Source organism: Gopherus flavomarginatus, chromosome 1, assembly GCF_025201925.1.
Source record: "Gopherus flavomarginatus isolate rGopFla2 chromosome 1, rGopFla2.mat.asm, whole genome shotgun sequence".
NCBI lineage: Eukaryota > Metazoa > Chordata > Testudines > Testudinidae > Gopherus > Gopherus flavomarginatus.
This window is the reverse complement of record NC_066617.1, coordinates 138,125,510-138,141,673: the sequence shown is the minus strand read 5'-3', so window position 1 is coordinate 138,141,673 and position 16,164 is coordinate 138,125,510. Positions and strand designations below refer to the sequence as shown.

Genomic DNA, 16,164 nt, shown 5'->3' with positions numbered 1-16,164 from the left:
GTAAGTATTTTAAGGATTAGATGCATTTGAATTTTCTTGTTTTATACTTAAAACTCTGCTTTGATTCAGAGACACTATTGTCCAGTTACTTTTAGTTTATATAATAAATATCATCTCTCATTTCATCTAAATGTAATATGATGTGAAATTACAGTAACTCCTCACTTAACATTATATAGTGATGTTCCTGAAAAATTCGACTTTAAGCGAAATGATGTTAAGTGAATCCAATTTCCCCATAAGAATTAATGTAAACGGAGGTGGGGTGCGGGGGGTTAGGTTCCAGGGAAATTTTTTTTTGCTAGACAAAAGGCATTATATACATTTTAAACATTTTTAAACAAGCAATTTAATACAAGTACAGTATAAGTTTTAAACAATTTTAAACAGGCAATTTAATACAGGTATTAAACAGGCTGGCAGCCCCCCTATCAGCTCCCCTACGTCCCCTCCAGCACCTCCCACCTGGCGGCAGACCCTGTGGATCAGCACCTTCCCTCTGCTTCTCCTGCCTCCTGCCTGTGGCAATCAGCTATCTTGCAACGTTCAGGAGGCTGGGGGAAGGAGCGAGGACTCGGTGCATGTCCTGCTCCCTCCCCAAGCCTCTTGACCACCAAAAAACAGCTGATTGCCACAGGCAGGAGGCACAGGAGGGAGGGGGGAGGCTGTGCGCCGCATTCTCGCTCCTCCCCACAGCCTTCTGAACGTTGCAAGACAGCTGATCGCCGTAGGCAGGAGGACGGGGGAGCAGGGGGAGGGGGCTGATCTGCAGGGTCCGCTGCAGGTGGGAGGCGCTGGTGGGGGGCATAGGGGAGCTGATAGTCGGGCTGCCAGCCGTGGATGAAGCAGATGTCCAAACTACATTACAGAGGGGCATTGCACAACTTTAAACGAGCATGTTCTGTAATGGAGCAGGGATGTAACATCAAAACAACGTTAAGCGAGAGGATGTTAAGTGAGGAGTTACTGTATATACAAAATGTGCATTACCCTCTATAAACTATACATGTATACCACTTATGCACTTAAAAGTGACCGCATTCTATATGGTACATCATATATACATGGTAATACAATTACTAATGCATCATCTTCAAAACTGATAAGCATGATCAGCTACAAGTTGCATCACAACTAATGTAAACTGACAATATATCAGGCTGAATGATTCCTAAAATGCACAGAAGAACCAGTTCTTCATAATTCCATTTAAAGTACTTATAATTAAATATCAGTGATAACCTAAAATCGAAAACATGTTTCAACAAAATGATTTTAGATTTTTTGCAATAATTGGATGAATTAACTTTCTTTGGTTCTGTTCTACAACAGACTACTTTCTCAAGCATTGAAAAATATAAGAAAGAACAAGCATGTTTTTTTGATGGAAGGAAGGAACAGTACACTGAGAAAGGGAAGATAAGAGACTCTCTATTTATCTCAATCATCTGGGATCCTAGGAAGATCTAGCAAAGATAAAGAAACAGAAAATATGTAGACGAAAAGGACAAGAAAAGACAGAAAAACAATTATGCCCTGATTTACAGCCTTTGCAATCGCATTGTCTTTAATGGGGACGAACAATGTATAAATAAGGGAGAATTTGGCCCAAGATTTTAATATGAATGTTATACTGCTTTCTGTAAGTCTCACAAGAGGTGAGATAGCTTTATAGTAGTAAGACAATAAAACAATGGGAAGCGAGTTCTGTGAAGCAACCATGTCTATAAATTATTCTTTTTGGGGAAAAATCCATTCTTTCTGATGCAAATGGAAATACATATACCAAGGGATGAAATGGAGATGAGCTCCTCTAGATTTGCCAGATAAAAAAATTCAAGGGATGTGTTAGTTTGCCAAAACTTTTTCTTCATTCTAAATATCTTTTTATGATGTCCATTTTGTGGTGACTAGCTTCCAAATAAAAATGTAATAATACTTTTCACATGAAACTTTTAAATGACTTATGGAAAATAAAGTTCAGAAGGCAGTTTAGATCTTAAAAATGTGAAGAAAGGAAGAGTAATAAATGATATTTGGAGCACACAGACTTTTGCAGATGTTACGGCTAATACTCTGAAAAAACAGCCTAGGTTTTTAAGTTTGAATGTCTTCACTGATCATAGCGAGTGCACAGTAAATGTTAACACAAGCAATAAATACTAAACTGACAATGGTTTATTATTGGGTCAACGTCTTTTGAGCCTTTTGTAAGAGATGTAGTTAATTGATGAATATTCTGTTTTTTGTAAAGTGGGAAAATTGCTGATACTACTCCATGGATTCTTACAATATTTACTTGTAAATCTCAGCGTAAAAAAAAGATTTTAGAACTGAAAGAGCACAACACTATGATGGCTGATGAGAATTACATAGTGTTTACTTCTTGCAAAAGTACTGTAGCAAATCTTTTGAACAGATGTAGTAAACAGAATTTGTGGAATCCAGTCTGCTGGCTGAGATAGTGCTTATGACTACTGGAGAAAATTAGTATTTTAAATATCCTTTTCTAAGCAGCCAAGTCAAGTCATCATCTTGAAGGTTTGATTGGATGGAGGAACCATCTGATTTTCTTTATTGCTTTGTGTATTTTCCAGATGGAAATGAAGATCTGTGGATGAACAATGAAAACCATGGTACTCTTGGTGTCTAGGCAACTATTAAGATTATTTTGGTAGCCAAATTTTTAGCCAGATACTTACCTCAATACTTTTAAAATAAACTAAATGTACCTGTGATAAAATAACTGTTTTTGAAAGAGATAGGTGGAAATGCACCTGCAAATGAGATGGAAATGGAGCCTTTGAGTCTCTTCATGTAGAACGAGGAAACATCATGAGAACTCAGTAGAAGACATATGTGAGATCTTTAGTAGACTTTCAATTTTGATCCAGACATTCAACTATTTTATGCTAATTTCCGAATTTTTCTGCTAGATACAGCTTTGACTACATTTGTCTTGGGAAGGCCATATTTTCTAAACAACCAACAACTGTTGCTGACAGTGAGGATTTTGCACTAGATAGCTTGGTTGGTGGTCCAGGTAGTTTATCTATCTGAGATGGGAATTATTTTAACAGAGACTGATATTTTATGTGGTATCATTTATTCTGTAATTGGCATTTTGTGATTGACCAACTTAGTCAAGATACAGATGAGCTCAAACATGTTTTCCCCAGCATCGGTCTCACCTTCCCTGTCAACAAACCCAATATTGCTAAAACTAACCTCCAGCCATAAGATGATGACAGAGAACTCATCCAATACTGCTTTTGGACTGATCAGCAAGTGATACTTTAGAAGTTAAATGAATTTCTCTGAACTCCCACACTACTCCCAGCCTCTGCTGGCCAGGGAAGTAAGAGACCAAACACACGCTTTCTTTCACAAGACAATATGACTTTGTTACCAGTTATGTTCAAATATAATGTTATATTTATATTTTCAGAGCTCTAAAATTACTGGGTTTGATTCAGGTGGAGCACCAGATTATGCTAGGTCCCCAAATGGCTTGCAGATATCAAGCAAAAACCTAAAACGGACTGTGCTAAGTGGGAAGGGGTGCGGCCAGAGGACACATTGTATCTGGACATCCAATGAGTAGCTTCTGCTGGCATGGTTCCTCTTTGCCATCACAGTAACTCAAAACTGTCTTTCCTAACTGGTACCCCTGCGGGACAGTGATGGTGCAAATATCTGCCTCCCCCAGAAGTGAATCAAGTGAGTATATACCATTCTAGAATGGCCTTCTGTCCAGCTGGGTCCTAATTTTGCTCCTATTGAAATCAATGGCAAACTCCCACTGACTTCAATAAGAGCAGGCCTTTAAATGTTTGTAGTCTTGGTACATCAACTTTCTGAATAACATGAAAATACCTTTTCAGAATGGTGTCTTACAATGTGGACATAATATCTGACATTTATTAGTGTGCATGCAAGTGAATAAGTAACTCCACAGTTAGAGAGTGTGTTGCATACACAGTCTGCAGAACAATTATTTTATGTATAGACAGCAAAGAATCCTGTGGCACCTTATAGACTAACAGACGTTTTGGAGCATGAGCTTTCGTGGATGAATACCCACTTCGTCAGATGCATGTAGTGGAAATTTCCAGTGGCAGGTATATATCTGCAGGCAAGCTAGAGATGAGGTTAGTTCAATCAGAGAGGATGAGGTTCTGTTCTAGCAACTGAGGTGTGAAAACCAAGGGAGGAGAAACTGGTTCTGTAGTTGGCAAGCCATTCACAGTCTTTGTTTAATCCTGAGCTGATGGTGTCAAATTTGCAGACGAACTGAAGCTCAGCAGTTTCTCTTTGAAATCTGGTCCTGAAGTTTTTTTGCTGCAGGATGGCCACCTTAAAGTCTGCTACATGCATCTGACGAAGTGGGTATTCACCCACAAAAGTTCATGCTCCAAAACATCTGTTAGTCTATAAGTTAGTCTATAAGGTGCCACAGGATTCTTTGCTGCTTTTACAGATCCAGACTAACATGGCTACCCCTCTGATACTTTATGTATAGAGATAAAATGGAATATGTTACACCTACTGAACTCACTAACGAATCGAACTCAACTGCCAATAGTGGGATATGATTGTCTGCATTTTTGTCCAAACTTTATAATTTTTGTAAGAAATACTACATATTTTAACCAAGATATTCACTTCTGTATTTCTCCTTGGCTTCTGATAGAACTGAAATTTTGCAGATGCGAATAATTGGATATAGTACTATACCAGACAAATTATCCAAAGTAGATGTGCAAAATCAAAGGTATAAAAATTGAACTGATAACATTACAATTTAAAACTGATTTTCATGCGTAATAAACTTAATATAATTCTAGCCACATGAATTTAAACCTTCAGCTATTATTATATAAGAGTGACACTTACCCTCTTCTGTTCTTTGATATATTCCATCAATTCCTCTCTTGTTCTTTTCACAACTTCTTCCACAGCCTTTTCACTTCGCTTCCGTTCTTCCATTATTTCTGCCTTAACAACTTCCTGTAACAGAAAAGTAAATCTGATATCGGTAAATTGTATACATGCATATATCTATATTTCAAGTATTTCAGGGGCATAGCGAAGTCTCTCAGAATTCATCCCATTCTTTCTCCCAAAGAGTTTGTTAGCTGAGTGCACTGTTCCTACAATCATAGTTATCGCCAATATAAATATCTATACATATGTCTAACAATACTTTGAATATTCTAATCCCTACATTATGCGAAGAAGAGTGCTAGAACTATTCAAAAGCTGCATTTGTAGAAGTAAGGGTATGGCTACACTTGGAGATGTGCAGCGCTGGGAGTTACAGCTGTCTTCGAACAGCTGTGTAGGAAAAGCGCTGCAGTGTGGCCACACTGACAGCTACCAGTGCTGCAGTGTGGCCACATTTGCAGCATTTGCAGCGCTGTTGGGAGTGGTGCATTGTGGACAGATATCCCAGCATTCAAGTGGCTGCAACATGCTTTTCAAAAGCGGGAGGTGAGGTGGAGTGTGCCAGGGAGCGTGGGGGAGACAAAGAGAGTGGATTTTTGGAGCTGACACTGTTCTCAGCTCCCTGCCTTGCAAGTTCTAAGGACTGGAAGATACACAGTGCCTACCTTCAATCATTTTAAAAGTTTTGACCTTTCCCCCACCTGTCTCTTATTCACTAAATGCAAATTATGCACTCCTAAATAGCCTTTAGACCACATAAGCAGCTGCTCAACACTACCCCACCCCTCTCTCTTCAAGCAAACAGCTGTGAACATTCCAAAGCAATTCCCCTGCCTCTGCTCACTGGCTTGCTGGAGCAAAGAGCAGCTGTGTTTGTTTTTTAGCTAAGCAGCTACGGGGAGATCGGAGTTCAGCCATTCTTCCGGTTTGTTGTGGACAGGAATTCTGGGATACCTCCTAATACCCTGGAGGCCAATAACAGCGCTTTTGGTGGCCACACTTGATGAGCAGCGCTGCATCACCAACGCTGGAATCGCTACACCCCAAGCAGACCAGGTGTACAGCCAGCGCTGCAACCAGGGAGCTGCAGCGCTGGCTGTGCTTTGTAAGTGTGGACACAGAGTGAGTTGCAGCGCTGTAACCCCATCACCAGTGCTGCAACTCTCCAGTGTAGCCAAGCCCTAAGTTTCTCACCTGTCAGCAAAAGGAAAGTATAATGAAGCAATTTTCAGATGTTAAATTTCAACAACAGGTAGTACACTGCTTCCTACTGAGGTCAATTAGGTATGGCTACATTGCAGTTAAACACCTTCAGATGGCCCATATCATCTGACTCAGGCTTACTGGATAATGCATAGCAAGGGGCAGTGCTTGATTGTGGTAGAGAATCACAATCACTTACTGTTGCTGAGGGCATGGATGCAAAAAAGTTAGGATAATATTTAGTTTTGGGGGGACTTCCCAAGGCTGTTGAAGTAGTTACAGTAATGCTTTATATATAAACATTATATTTTAAAGTAACTTCTAAAATAATCTGAGAAATTTGTTATTTTAAAATATAAGCCTGAGGAGCAAACCAAGTAGTTTTTCAGACTGAAAAGTGATGGATTATTTTCTGTTACTTCTCTTGCCATTCCTACTCTGATCATGAAATCAGAGCATGCATGGCTCCCATTCAAGAGAGATTTAATATGCATTATGCAACTTGCATGCACAAGCAAAAATAATCTAGAAGTAAAGAACACATTCGTCACTTCTATCAGAAAAGAATCACGAATAGGTAACTATTTTTCAGATGAAGTTATCCATGGTTCCTGAACTCATGTCACAATGGACATGTCATTCACTTGGCTCTCAAATCAGTTTAGGATTGCCTTGCAATTAGGCTTCATTTGTAGCTACAGACACAACATTTCAGCATGCCATCTACTAAGGGAAACTGACTCGGAGGATCCTAAGATCATTGACAGTTTCCCTTTTTGGCTGGCTCTATGTACAAAGAGCTAGATTCAAAGTCAAACTAACTATATTCTGTGTTTATAGTTTCAGCAAGTGCAGAAGTTCTTTACACACAGAGTTGGCTGAAAAGGAAACTGACTAGAATCACACCATTCTAGTTGTTTTCTCTTTGCAGCCAACTCACTGGAGCACTGTTTCAGTTACTGTGGCTGGCAGGACCAAATATAAGTGCAATCTTAAATTACTGTGAGGGCTGCATTAATACCTCCAAGCGGCAGAGAATCTGGGAGAGACAAGCAGAGAAAGGCTGAGAGAGAAGAACTGTGAGGGCAGAAACAGTGGTGGTCCTAATGGTGATTCACACAATATTTTCCACTGAGTGATGATAAATGCAACAGTTTAAACTTACTAACTACAACATAAAGTCATTACACAAGGGCTATGTTCTATCCTTGAACTTGGCTATATTTTATCCTGAATATGGGAGGTTCACAGTAAACAGAGACCTCTTATTTTGAAGACTAATTAAAACTATAATTCAGCCTTCATCACAAAATGAATTTGACACACCTGCAGTAATGAGTAATTTGTAGTAGATTTTTTTATAACGTCATATAAATGTAATGATAGTGAAAGGTGTCAGACTGAGTGTGCTGGAGACAGAAGTTCTCTATTTAGTCACAAAATAAGCACAATGTCACAGTTGTAGTGACAATATCCCCACACTATCTTGTCTGTGTCTCTCAACCCTGCTCTGGAAGGATCACCTAAAGGGATGACCGGACAATTCAGATATCTCTGCTTCTCTTCTTTTAAGTATTATAATTAGATGTAAGTATTGGAGAGATCTCCTGTCTGAATCCTCTCTCCACTGTAAAATCTCTGATATCATTCAAAGCAGAAAAATACTCATGGCTGATATATTCCGAAAGCCATTCAAACAGATCCCAATACAGAGAAGCATTTTAAGGACATGCTTAACTTCATCCCGACTGAGGAAAGCACTGAGGCACATGCTTAAATCCCATCTTGACTTGAATGGGCTTTAAACATGTGTTTAAAGGCTTCCCTGCATCAGGGCAATGGGAACAATAATGAGAAACGACCAATTCTGAAAGTGATACACTGGGACTCAAGTGGATTTGCTAAACTCACACTGTATTTTAATCGAAAGACTAGAAAATCACTGAAGAGCGTAAAGTTAGTTATTGTTTCACCACTCCTATTTTTTGTAATATAGACTAAACATGCTATTGCAGCTAAACTGTTTATGAGAAACAAAAATCTGAACCAACCCACCATTTGCCTGTTGGTTATAAGCCACAACGTATCTTGATTGCATATGAGAAATAAATATAACTTTATTTCTTGTCTTTATGAGATACACGGCCATTATTTCATTACAGACTGACTAAACAATAGATCTTTCCTCCAGAAAAATAAATCTATTTTGAAATGGTTTGGGTGATATACTGGAATGATCCATCTATATCCCAAAAGTACTGACAATTTAAGTTATTCAAAGTTAAGAAAAATTCCAGTCTTCTTCTGGAAATCAGTAACATATGGAGATATACCTATCTCCTAGAACTGGAAGTTACCTGAAAGGTCATTGAATCCAACCCCCTGCCTTCACTAGCAGGACCAAGTACTGATTTTTGCCCCAGATCCCTAAGTGGCCCCCTTAAGGATTGAACTCACAACCCTGGGTTTAGCAGACCAATGCTCAAACCACTGAGCTATCCCATCCCTATTTTTTCCCTTTTCACAATTGTACAGAATTATGTTTCTAAAATTAGAATTGAATAATGCCAGAGGGAACACCTCCAAATGGTGTGCTGAATATTGTCAGGCAAAAAAGAAAAAAAACCACTTTATTATAATACTTAAAATGTATTCATTTTAAGCATACTGGTTATTCATATATGAATGAAGACAAAAGAATCAATATAAGGAGAGATAATCCAGTTCTAAAGCTTTTTGTGAGCTCTGTTCATGGCCACCTTCAAACATTTGCTTGTTTTGTTTGACTATACATTTAAGCAAGTGTTTTGTAATGCTATTAACATTTTTCAACTATACAGCAATCTTTTCTTTAAGAACAGTATCTCACACTTCCTACTTACTTACAAAGTTTCAAAGCCCTAAAATTCCAACTGTCCTGCAGGAAATATTTTTTTGAGGGAACTCAGTGCTATTAAATAGAGTTCACTTTGTTGGACAGGTGGAATTTTAAGACTCCAGGAGCACAAGATATTAGATATAATTAGATCATACTGCATCCTCAAGTTCAGTGGGACTAGCACGCTTCCATAATGTAAACTATCAATGAAGCAAAAAATTGTCTTCTTGGGCCAAATCCTGATTCTATTAAACGTCAACGGGAGTTTTTCCATAGATTTCAATAGGATATTCTTTTCCCCTCTCCTGTAAGCAAATTATTGTATATACTCATTCATAAGCTGAATATTTTTAGTAAAAAAAAGGGAAGCACCAGAGAACGGGGTCGGCTTATGAACAGGTATAGCAAGGGAGAAGTGGGACACAGCTCTTCCCAACAGAGGAAGCAAGGAGAGGCAGTACAGGCAGCAGAGACAGAAGGGAAGAGGCGTGGCCAGAGTCTCTCCGCTTCTGGCCACGCTGCTCTTCCCCCAGCTTCCGAAGCAGCTGCAGCTCCGGGGCTGAAAGGCTACAGCCATGCTGTTTTCCCCCCGCCGCCCAGCCCTCTGAGGCCATGCCACTCGGCCTAGACCACTGGAACATACTGCGGCTGCACCGCCTGGTCTGGCCCGCCGGAGTAGGCTGCAACCGCGCTGCCCAGCCTGCTGGAGCACCTCCAGCCAGGTCAGAGACATCCTCCCCGGACCTCCCCAGATAAGGTGGGAAGGGATGGGATGGGGAGAGTGTGGGGGACAGTCCTGGGCTAGGGATGGGGTCATGTGGGGGTGGTCTCTTGACTCCGAGCTTCTCCCCCGCCAAAATTTCTCCACCAGTTGCTGTCCCAGCCCGTCAGGATAAGCAGCTGGTGCACTGGGACACTTTGTTTACTTAGTATCAGAGGGGTAGCCGTGTTAGTCTGGATCTGTAAAAGCAGCAAAGAATCCTGTGGCACCTTATAGACTAACAGACGTTTTGGAGCATGAGCTTTCGTGGGTGAATACCCACTTCGTCAGAGGGTTGCCTCTGATGAAGTGGGTATTCACCCACGAAAGCTCATGCTCCAAAACGTCTGTTAGTCTATAAGGTGCCACAGGATTCTTTGCTGCTTTTGTTTACTTAGGTTTACCTCCTTGCCTCCAGACGCTCGAGGTAAATAAACCATCTCGGCCCCCCAGCGACTTATCCTGATGGCCCAGAAGCCAAAGTTTGCTGAGCCCTGAATTATAGAGTTGGCTATAAAGTATAGAGTTATAAAAATTTTCCATTTTACTTATCCATCTGGGGGAGTGGGGGTCAGCTTACAAATGAACAGGCTTATGATCGAATCTATACTTCTCATCAACCACCACCAAGTAACCTTTACAAAATGATGCCATTTTTATTGTCCACATAGCAGAAGTGACAGAAAGACTCCATAATCACAAATTCACAATACCCTTCTTTATAATCTTCTCAGTTCTGGAGCCTAGCAAATATGAACATCTTAGTTGTGAAGGCTGATTACCATTTTGTTCTGTTTTAATTTAGGTTACCAGGGAGCAAACTGTGAGACAAAGGTTTCTTTGACTAGAGCGCCCTGGCAAGACTAACCACAGATGTAGCAGAAAGTTACACATTATAGAAATATGCTGCTCACATAACTATATTCACATGCCAATTTAATTAGTAAAAAAGACCAAAATACCATGTTTTGCATTATAATATAAAGAAAGCTGATCAAACTCCATAATAAATTCTTTAAAACAGAACACAGATGTGGCAAGGCAGCATTGTCTTGAAGATGCAAAAAATTTTGCATTGATCAATTGTTTGTGAACACTAAAGCACGTACAGAAGACTCCATTCAAGAATGAACTTAAGTATCTTGGTGCCATGTTATTGCATGCTTTAAAAAGCAAGCTAGACAAGTAAAGAATGAAGTCATAGACCAATGAAATTCTACCATGTTTCTATAGACTTCACACACGTTAACACAAACAACTGAGAACTATATTTATAAAAAGCTATTTTTGTAAAATTATGATTACAACATAAAAAAAGTAGAGTGAGGAATCGTTTTGCATTGTCACTGAAAAAAACCATTAAGAATTGCATTAATTTTCTTTATCTTGTCTAAGAAAGAAAAAAAGAATAAATGTTGGCAAAGTTAAGTGGTATAATATCCCACTTATATGGGGTGAATTTAAGTACATAACTCAATGCCATAGCATTGACGTGCTGAAGTTTAACTCTACATTATGACTTCGAACACTGCTCAAATTTTTTTTCCCCAAAGGGCTGCTGCTAAAACAAACATTATTTCCTAGCTTTGTATATTCATATCTGATTTGCTCCAACAAAACAAAAAATTACAAATTATTTTCCACTGTTCATTTCCATGCTTTTAAAGGTTTTAGTGTCCTTATTTTTAATATTTATTTCCCCCCTCTAATTCTCCACGGTATAGTTACATAGAACAACCATACCTTCAAGTTCAAGTTTTTTGTAAATTTCCATGTGTATGTGTGTCTTTTAATGGGGCCTGCTAGTAGCTCTTCAATTCCAAAGGATCATCAGCTGTCCTAGAACCTCCTGAAATGTAAGTCTTAGGAAGTCAGAAGTATACCTGGCCCCTCTGCCTCACCTTACAATCAGCAAAGAATCCTGCGGCACCTTATAGACTAACAGATGTTTTGGAGCATGAGCTTTCGTGGGTGAATACCCACTTCCTCAGATGCATGTAAAGGAGGAAGTGGGTATTCACCCACGAAAGCTCATGTTCCAAAACGTCTGTTAGTCTATAAGGTGCCACAGGATTTTTTGCTGCTTTTACAGATCCACACTAACATGGCTACCCTCTGATACTTGTCACCTTACAATGTACAACTTAGGTTTTCTACAGAAACCCTGGAGCCCACTGGCTTACAATGTTCTGCAGCACTCAAAGGCAGCTGGTTCCTCCAAGAGACTTCTACCTTGCAAAGTTAGAGGTCTTTCATTCATTTCCATTCATCGTAAGTTTATCTTTGCCCCTAAATAGACTTCAAATAATGTGCACAATGGACTATACAAACTCTAATAAAACACAAAATGCTATGCTAAATGAGAATAAAAGCAATTTTGTACATGTGCTTTTTTAAGCTTTTTTAAATAGCCTTCGCCATAGATTTTAACACTATGAAAGTTTACAATTTTTTTTTTAAGGTAGAGGACCCTAAGTAAAAATTTTAAAGTTCATTTTGTAAGCATCCATAACTTATACTTGTTTTGTTAACTGACTTCCAGTTATCCAATGAAAGTACTTGTGTACACAAAGTAATAATATAAACGTTCTCCTTTACAGAATTATAAAGGGAACTAAAATAGGGCTCCGAATGGAACTCTAGCTAGAACCTTAACTATGATGGAGTTCATTATATCCAAGGTAATATTTAATGACATGAAAACAGCATGATCCTTCATGCTCTGCCATGACTCTAATGTCACTGTGTGGTCATCAAGCCATCAAGTGTGATACCTTGGCACACTTATGTGTACCCTGGCTTACAGGCAGCATTTTGATTCTTAACTGGTTTTCATTCAGAGTCTCATTTATCAGATTTATGGTCCTGTTTTAGAGTTTTTCTTTCTTATCAGAGGACCAATTGTATCAGGTACTTTCCAAAGAACTGTCCTTAAAACATGGCCCTAACTTCACAAAATTTGGAATTTCTAGTTTTCAATTAAACCTAAAGAATCTCATCTCTAAATTTAGTGTTCTTAGACACTCCAAACAAGGGATACCAGAATACACTCATTTTCCTAACCATTATTAGGCTGCAGAAGGCTGTCATTAGCAGTTTGGAGAGAGATACATCTGATTTCATCTGAGTAGTCCACATGCTCATAATTTGTACTAGAAAAGGTGGGTCTTATTGTAGCCTAATCTAGGCTGCCAGGAGATAGTTTAGCTGTACTGTCAGAGTTGAGAGATGTAGCCTGTTTCATCTCTCCATTCATTCTTCAGCAAGCTGCAACGGGTCAGAGGTTCTACAAAGACACCTATGCCAGAGTAACAGGCTTCAATGAGATAGTTTGCACTGCTAGTGAGGTCCTGCTTGATGAAAGTGACGTGCCAGGTAACAGGGGCAGGAAAAGAATCAAACAGTGGATGGACATTGGGAGTTGAGGCTTTTATATCAGAGAATTACAATGCCTCCTGAAAATAAGGTTCACTTTGAGGTGCCAACAGTAAGGAAGTAATCCTACCTCTCTCTGGAGTTTACCATCTACCATACTCCTGAACTGACAGCAGGTGGTGGGGTGCACAAGCCATCATCCAATAAGGTAGCAGCATCTCCCATCACTACTCTGCCAGAAGCTACATACTGTAGCTGTTCTTCAAATTGTGGCCTAAGATGGACCCCAGAGCAAATATGAACTATTCTGAGATCATATGTAGGCTGGGGTCTGCAACCTTTCAGAAGTGGTATGCCGAATCTTCATTTATTCACTCTAATTTAAGATTTTACATGCCAGTAATACATTTTAACCTTTCTAGAAGGTCTCTTTCTATAAGTCTATAATATATAATTAAACTATTGTATGTAAAGTACATAAGGTTTTAAAAATGTTTAAGAAGCTTCATTTAAAATTAAATTAAAATCCAGAGCGCCCTGGACCGGTGGCCAGGACCCGGGCAGTGTGAGTGCCACTGAAAATCAGCTCGTGTGTCGCTTTCATGCGTGCCATAGGTTGCCTACCCCTGATGTAGGCCATACATGTCAGCAAATATACAATCCAACCCTCTCCCTACTTTTCTACTCTTGTATCCTATGTGCACTCCTGCTCCTTTTATTCCTATAATGATGCTAACTTTTATTCCTTCTTTATCCCACAAACATCTTTATGCTTTCTTCCATATTGCCCATTCTGCATGCAACATTGTCCTTTGACTACGCATGAACACACTACCCTCTCTTGAAGGCTAACTTCAGCCACAATTAATTACCACAATAAATTACCAATTGATAATGGTTTGGATGAAGACTAGAAGTGACTTGTGATATTAAGGTGTTGTGACAAAGTTCCTCCTCTACCTTAGTGGGTCCTGCGCTTATTGGCGGATTTGTTCACCTCAGTGATCTTCCCCTCTTGTGGAACCCACAGTCTGGGTCAGCTCCTCCTGTGTCTGATCAGGAGTTGGGAGGTTTGGGGGGAACCCGGGCCCGCCCTCTATTCCAGGTTCCAGCCCAGGGCCCTGTGGATCGCAGCTGTCTATAGTGCCTCCTGAACCAGCTGCATGACAGCTACAACTCCCTGGGCTACTTCCCCATGGCCTCCTCCAAACACCTTCTTTATCCTCACCACAGGACCTTCCTCCTGGTGTCTGATAACGCTTGTCCTCCTCAATCCTCCAGTAGTACACTCTCTCACTCTCAACTCCTTGCCTTCTTGCTCCCAGCTCCTCACACACGCTCCTTCTCCTCTGGCTCCTCCCTGCCTGACTGGAGTGAGCTCCTTTTTAAATCCAGGTGCCCTGATTAGCCTGCTTTGATTGGCTGCAGGTGTTCTAATTAAAGTAGCTATCTCTACTGCCTTCTAGAAAGATCTTAATTGGCCCCAGGTGCCTTGATTAACCTGAAGCAACTACCATTTGGTTACCAAGGTACTAGGGATTTGTTTAGCCTGGGGCTAACATACTTGTTTCTCAGTACTTTACTATAGCCATCTGGCCTTGCCCCATCACAGTGTTTATATCCTAGTGTATAAAAATAAATCAATCACACTTTAGCTGGATGTATGTCTTACGTCAGTGCATGCTCTTATCTTCCCTCTCATCTCCCTCTTTACCACTTGCTAATGTTTGTTATATCCTCTGCTAGACTTAGTCCTAAATTAGATTGTGACATCACTGCTGTAAGAACTGTCCCCTCTTCTGTGTCTAGTTAAACAGGGACCTAGTTCTCTTGATGCCCCGGGTGCTGCTGTAATAAAAATAATAATAAAATTATTTGAGAAAATTGACAAGGCAAACAAATCTCAGGAAGAAAGGAGCCACATGCTGCATCTGAGAAGAGCAACTTCTCCTTACAGTCACCATCAGGGACATCAGTTGAGGGGGGAAAAAAAGACTCAGCCATGAACAGAAGGCAGCCCTGTTTATAGGAAGGGCTCCTGAAAACTTCTGACCATTATGATCTCAGAAAAAACACTCACTCAACATCATTTAAAAGGCTAAAATGATAAACTAAGAGAAAAATAATAAACTCTGATTGACAAACCTCATTCCAGTGAAGTATTAAGCCATTTGCAAACAGAAATAAGAAGAATTCTGGATAAGTAAATTACAAACGAATATACACACACGAAGGACAGAAGGCAAAACATACTATACTTTATGTACTGGAACGTTCTGGCTAATATAAAATGAAAACCATAAACCATACCATACTTTGCTGCTTCATAGGAAAATTCTTTGTTTCCCTGAAAGGATCAGGTGGCAACAGTAAACGTTATGTAAAAAATTAAATAAAATAAAAAAGGAACCACTTACTGTAACGTTTGTGGTATTCAGAAAAAGTAATCCTCAAATTATAATGTCTGTGGTGGTAAACTACTAAGAAGTGCTTCCAAGATCAGACGTGGTTGAAGCCTGTATTCAGTGGAGTACTACTTTTCCATGACTTTGCCAGTACAGCAAAAATAAACTTATCTAGTGACAGGCATCTCTTCTGACCCAGTATCAGCAAGATCGGCACTTTTCTTTCTTACGCATTCACCATTCAGAAAACATCAGATAAATGCAATATGCCCATCAACATACTTACTGACTCCTAAGACTCACTTGTTAATCATATGCAATATAAGGTTTACTGAAAAAAAGTTAATCTTAATATCATTTTTCAAATATGTCCTCTTTCCTTTTTTCTTTGTATTTTCCTACTGATATTCCAAGCTTTCTGTACAGTAAATCTCTAGTGCTATATAACACCTCCCCACACCCACATCCCTCTATACACACCAAACATCACGAGTTTATTTATTATCTACATAGCTAAAGGCCAAATTAATCACTTAAAGTAATCTAAGACTCACTCCCCCACTACTACATTTTATATGACAACTTAGGTCAAATTT

At 39.6% G+C, this 16,164-nt stretch overlaps 1 protein-coding gene across 3 annotated transcripts in view; it reads right to left on the bottom strand.

The window, feature by feature from the left end:
* CCDC91 (coiled-coil domain containing 91) overlaps window positions 1–16,164 on the bottom strand; it is a 335,613-nt gene that overhangs the window by 64,905 nt on the left and 254,544 nt on the right. For all 3 annotated transcript variants that reach the window (XM_050966037.1, XM_050966045.1, XM_050966054.1), the window contains exon 12: window positions 4,897–5,010. In XM_050966037.1, the coding sequence (XP_050821994.1) occupies window positions 4,897–5,010 (114 nt within the window). The remainder of the gene's footprint in view (window positions 1–4,896; window positions 5,011–16,164) is intronic.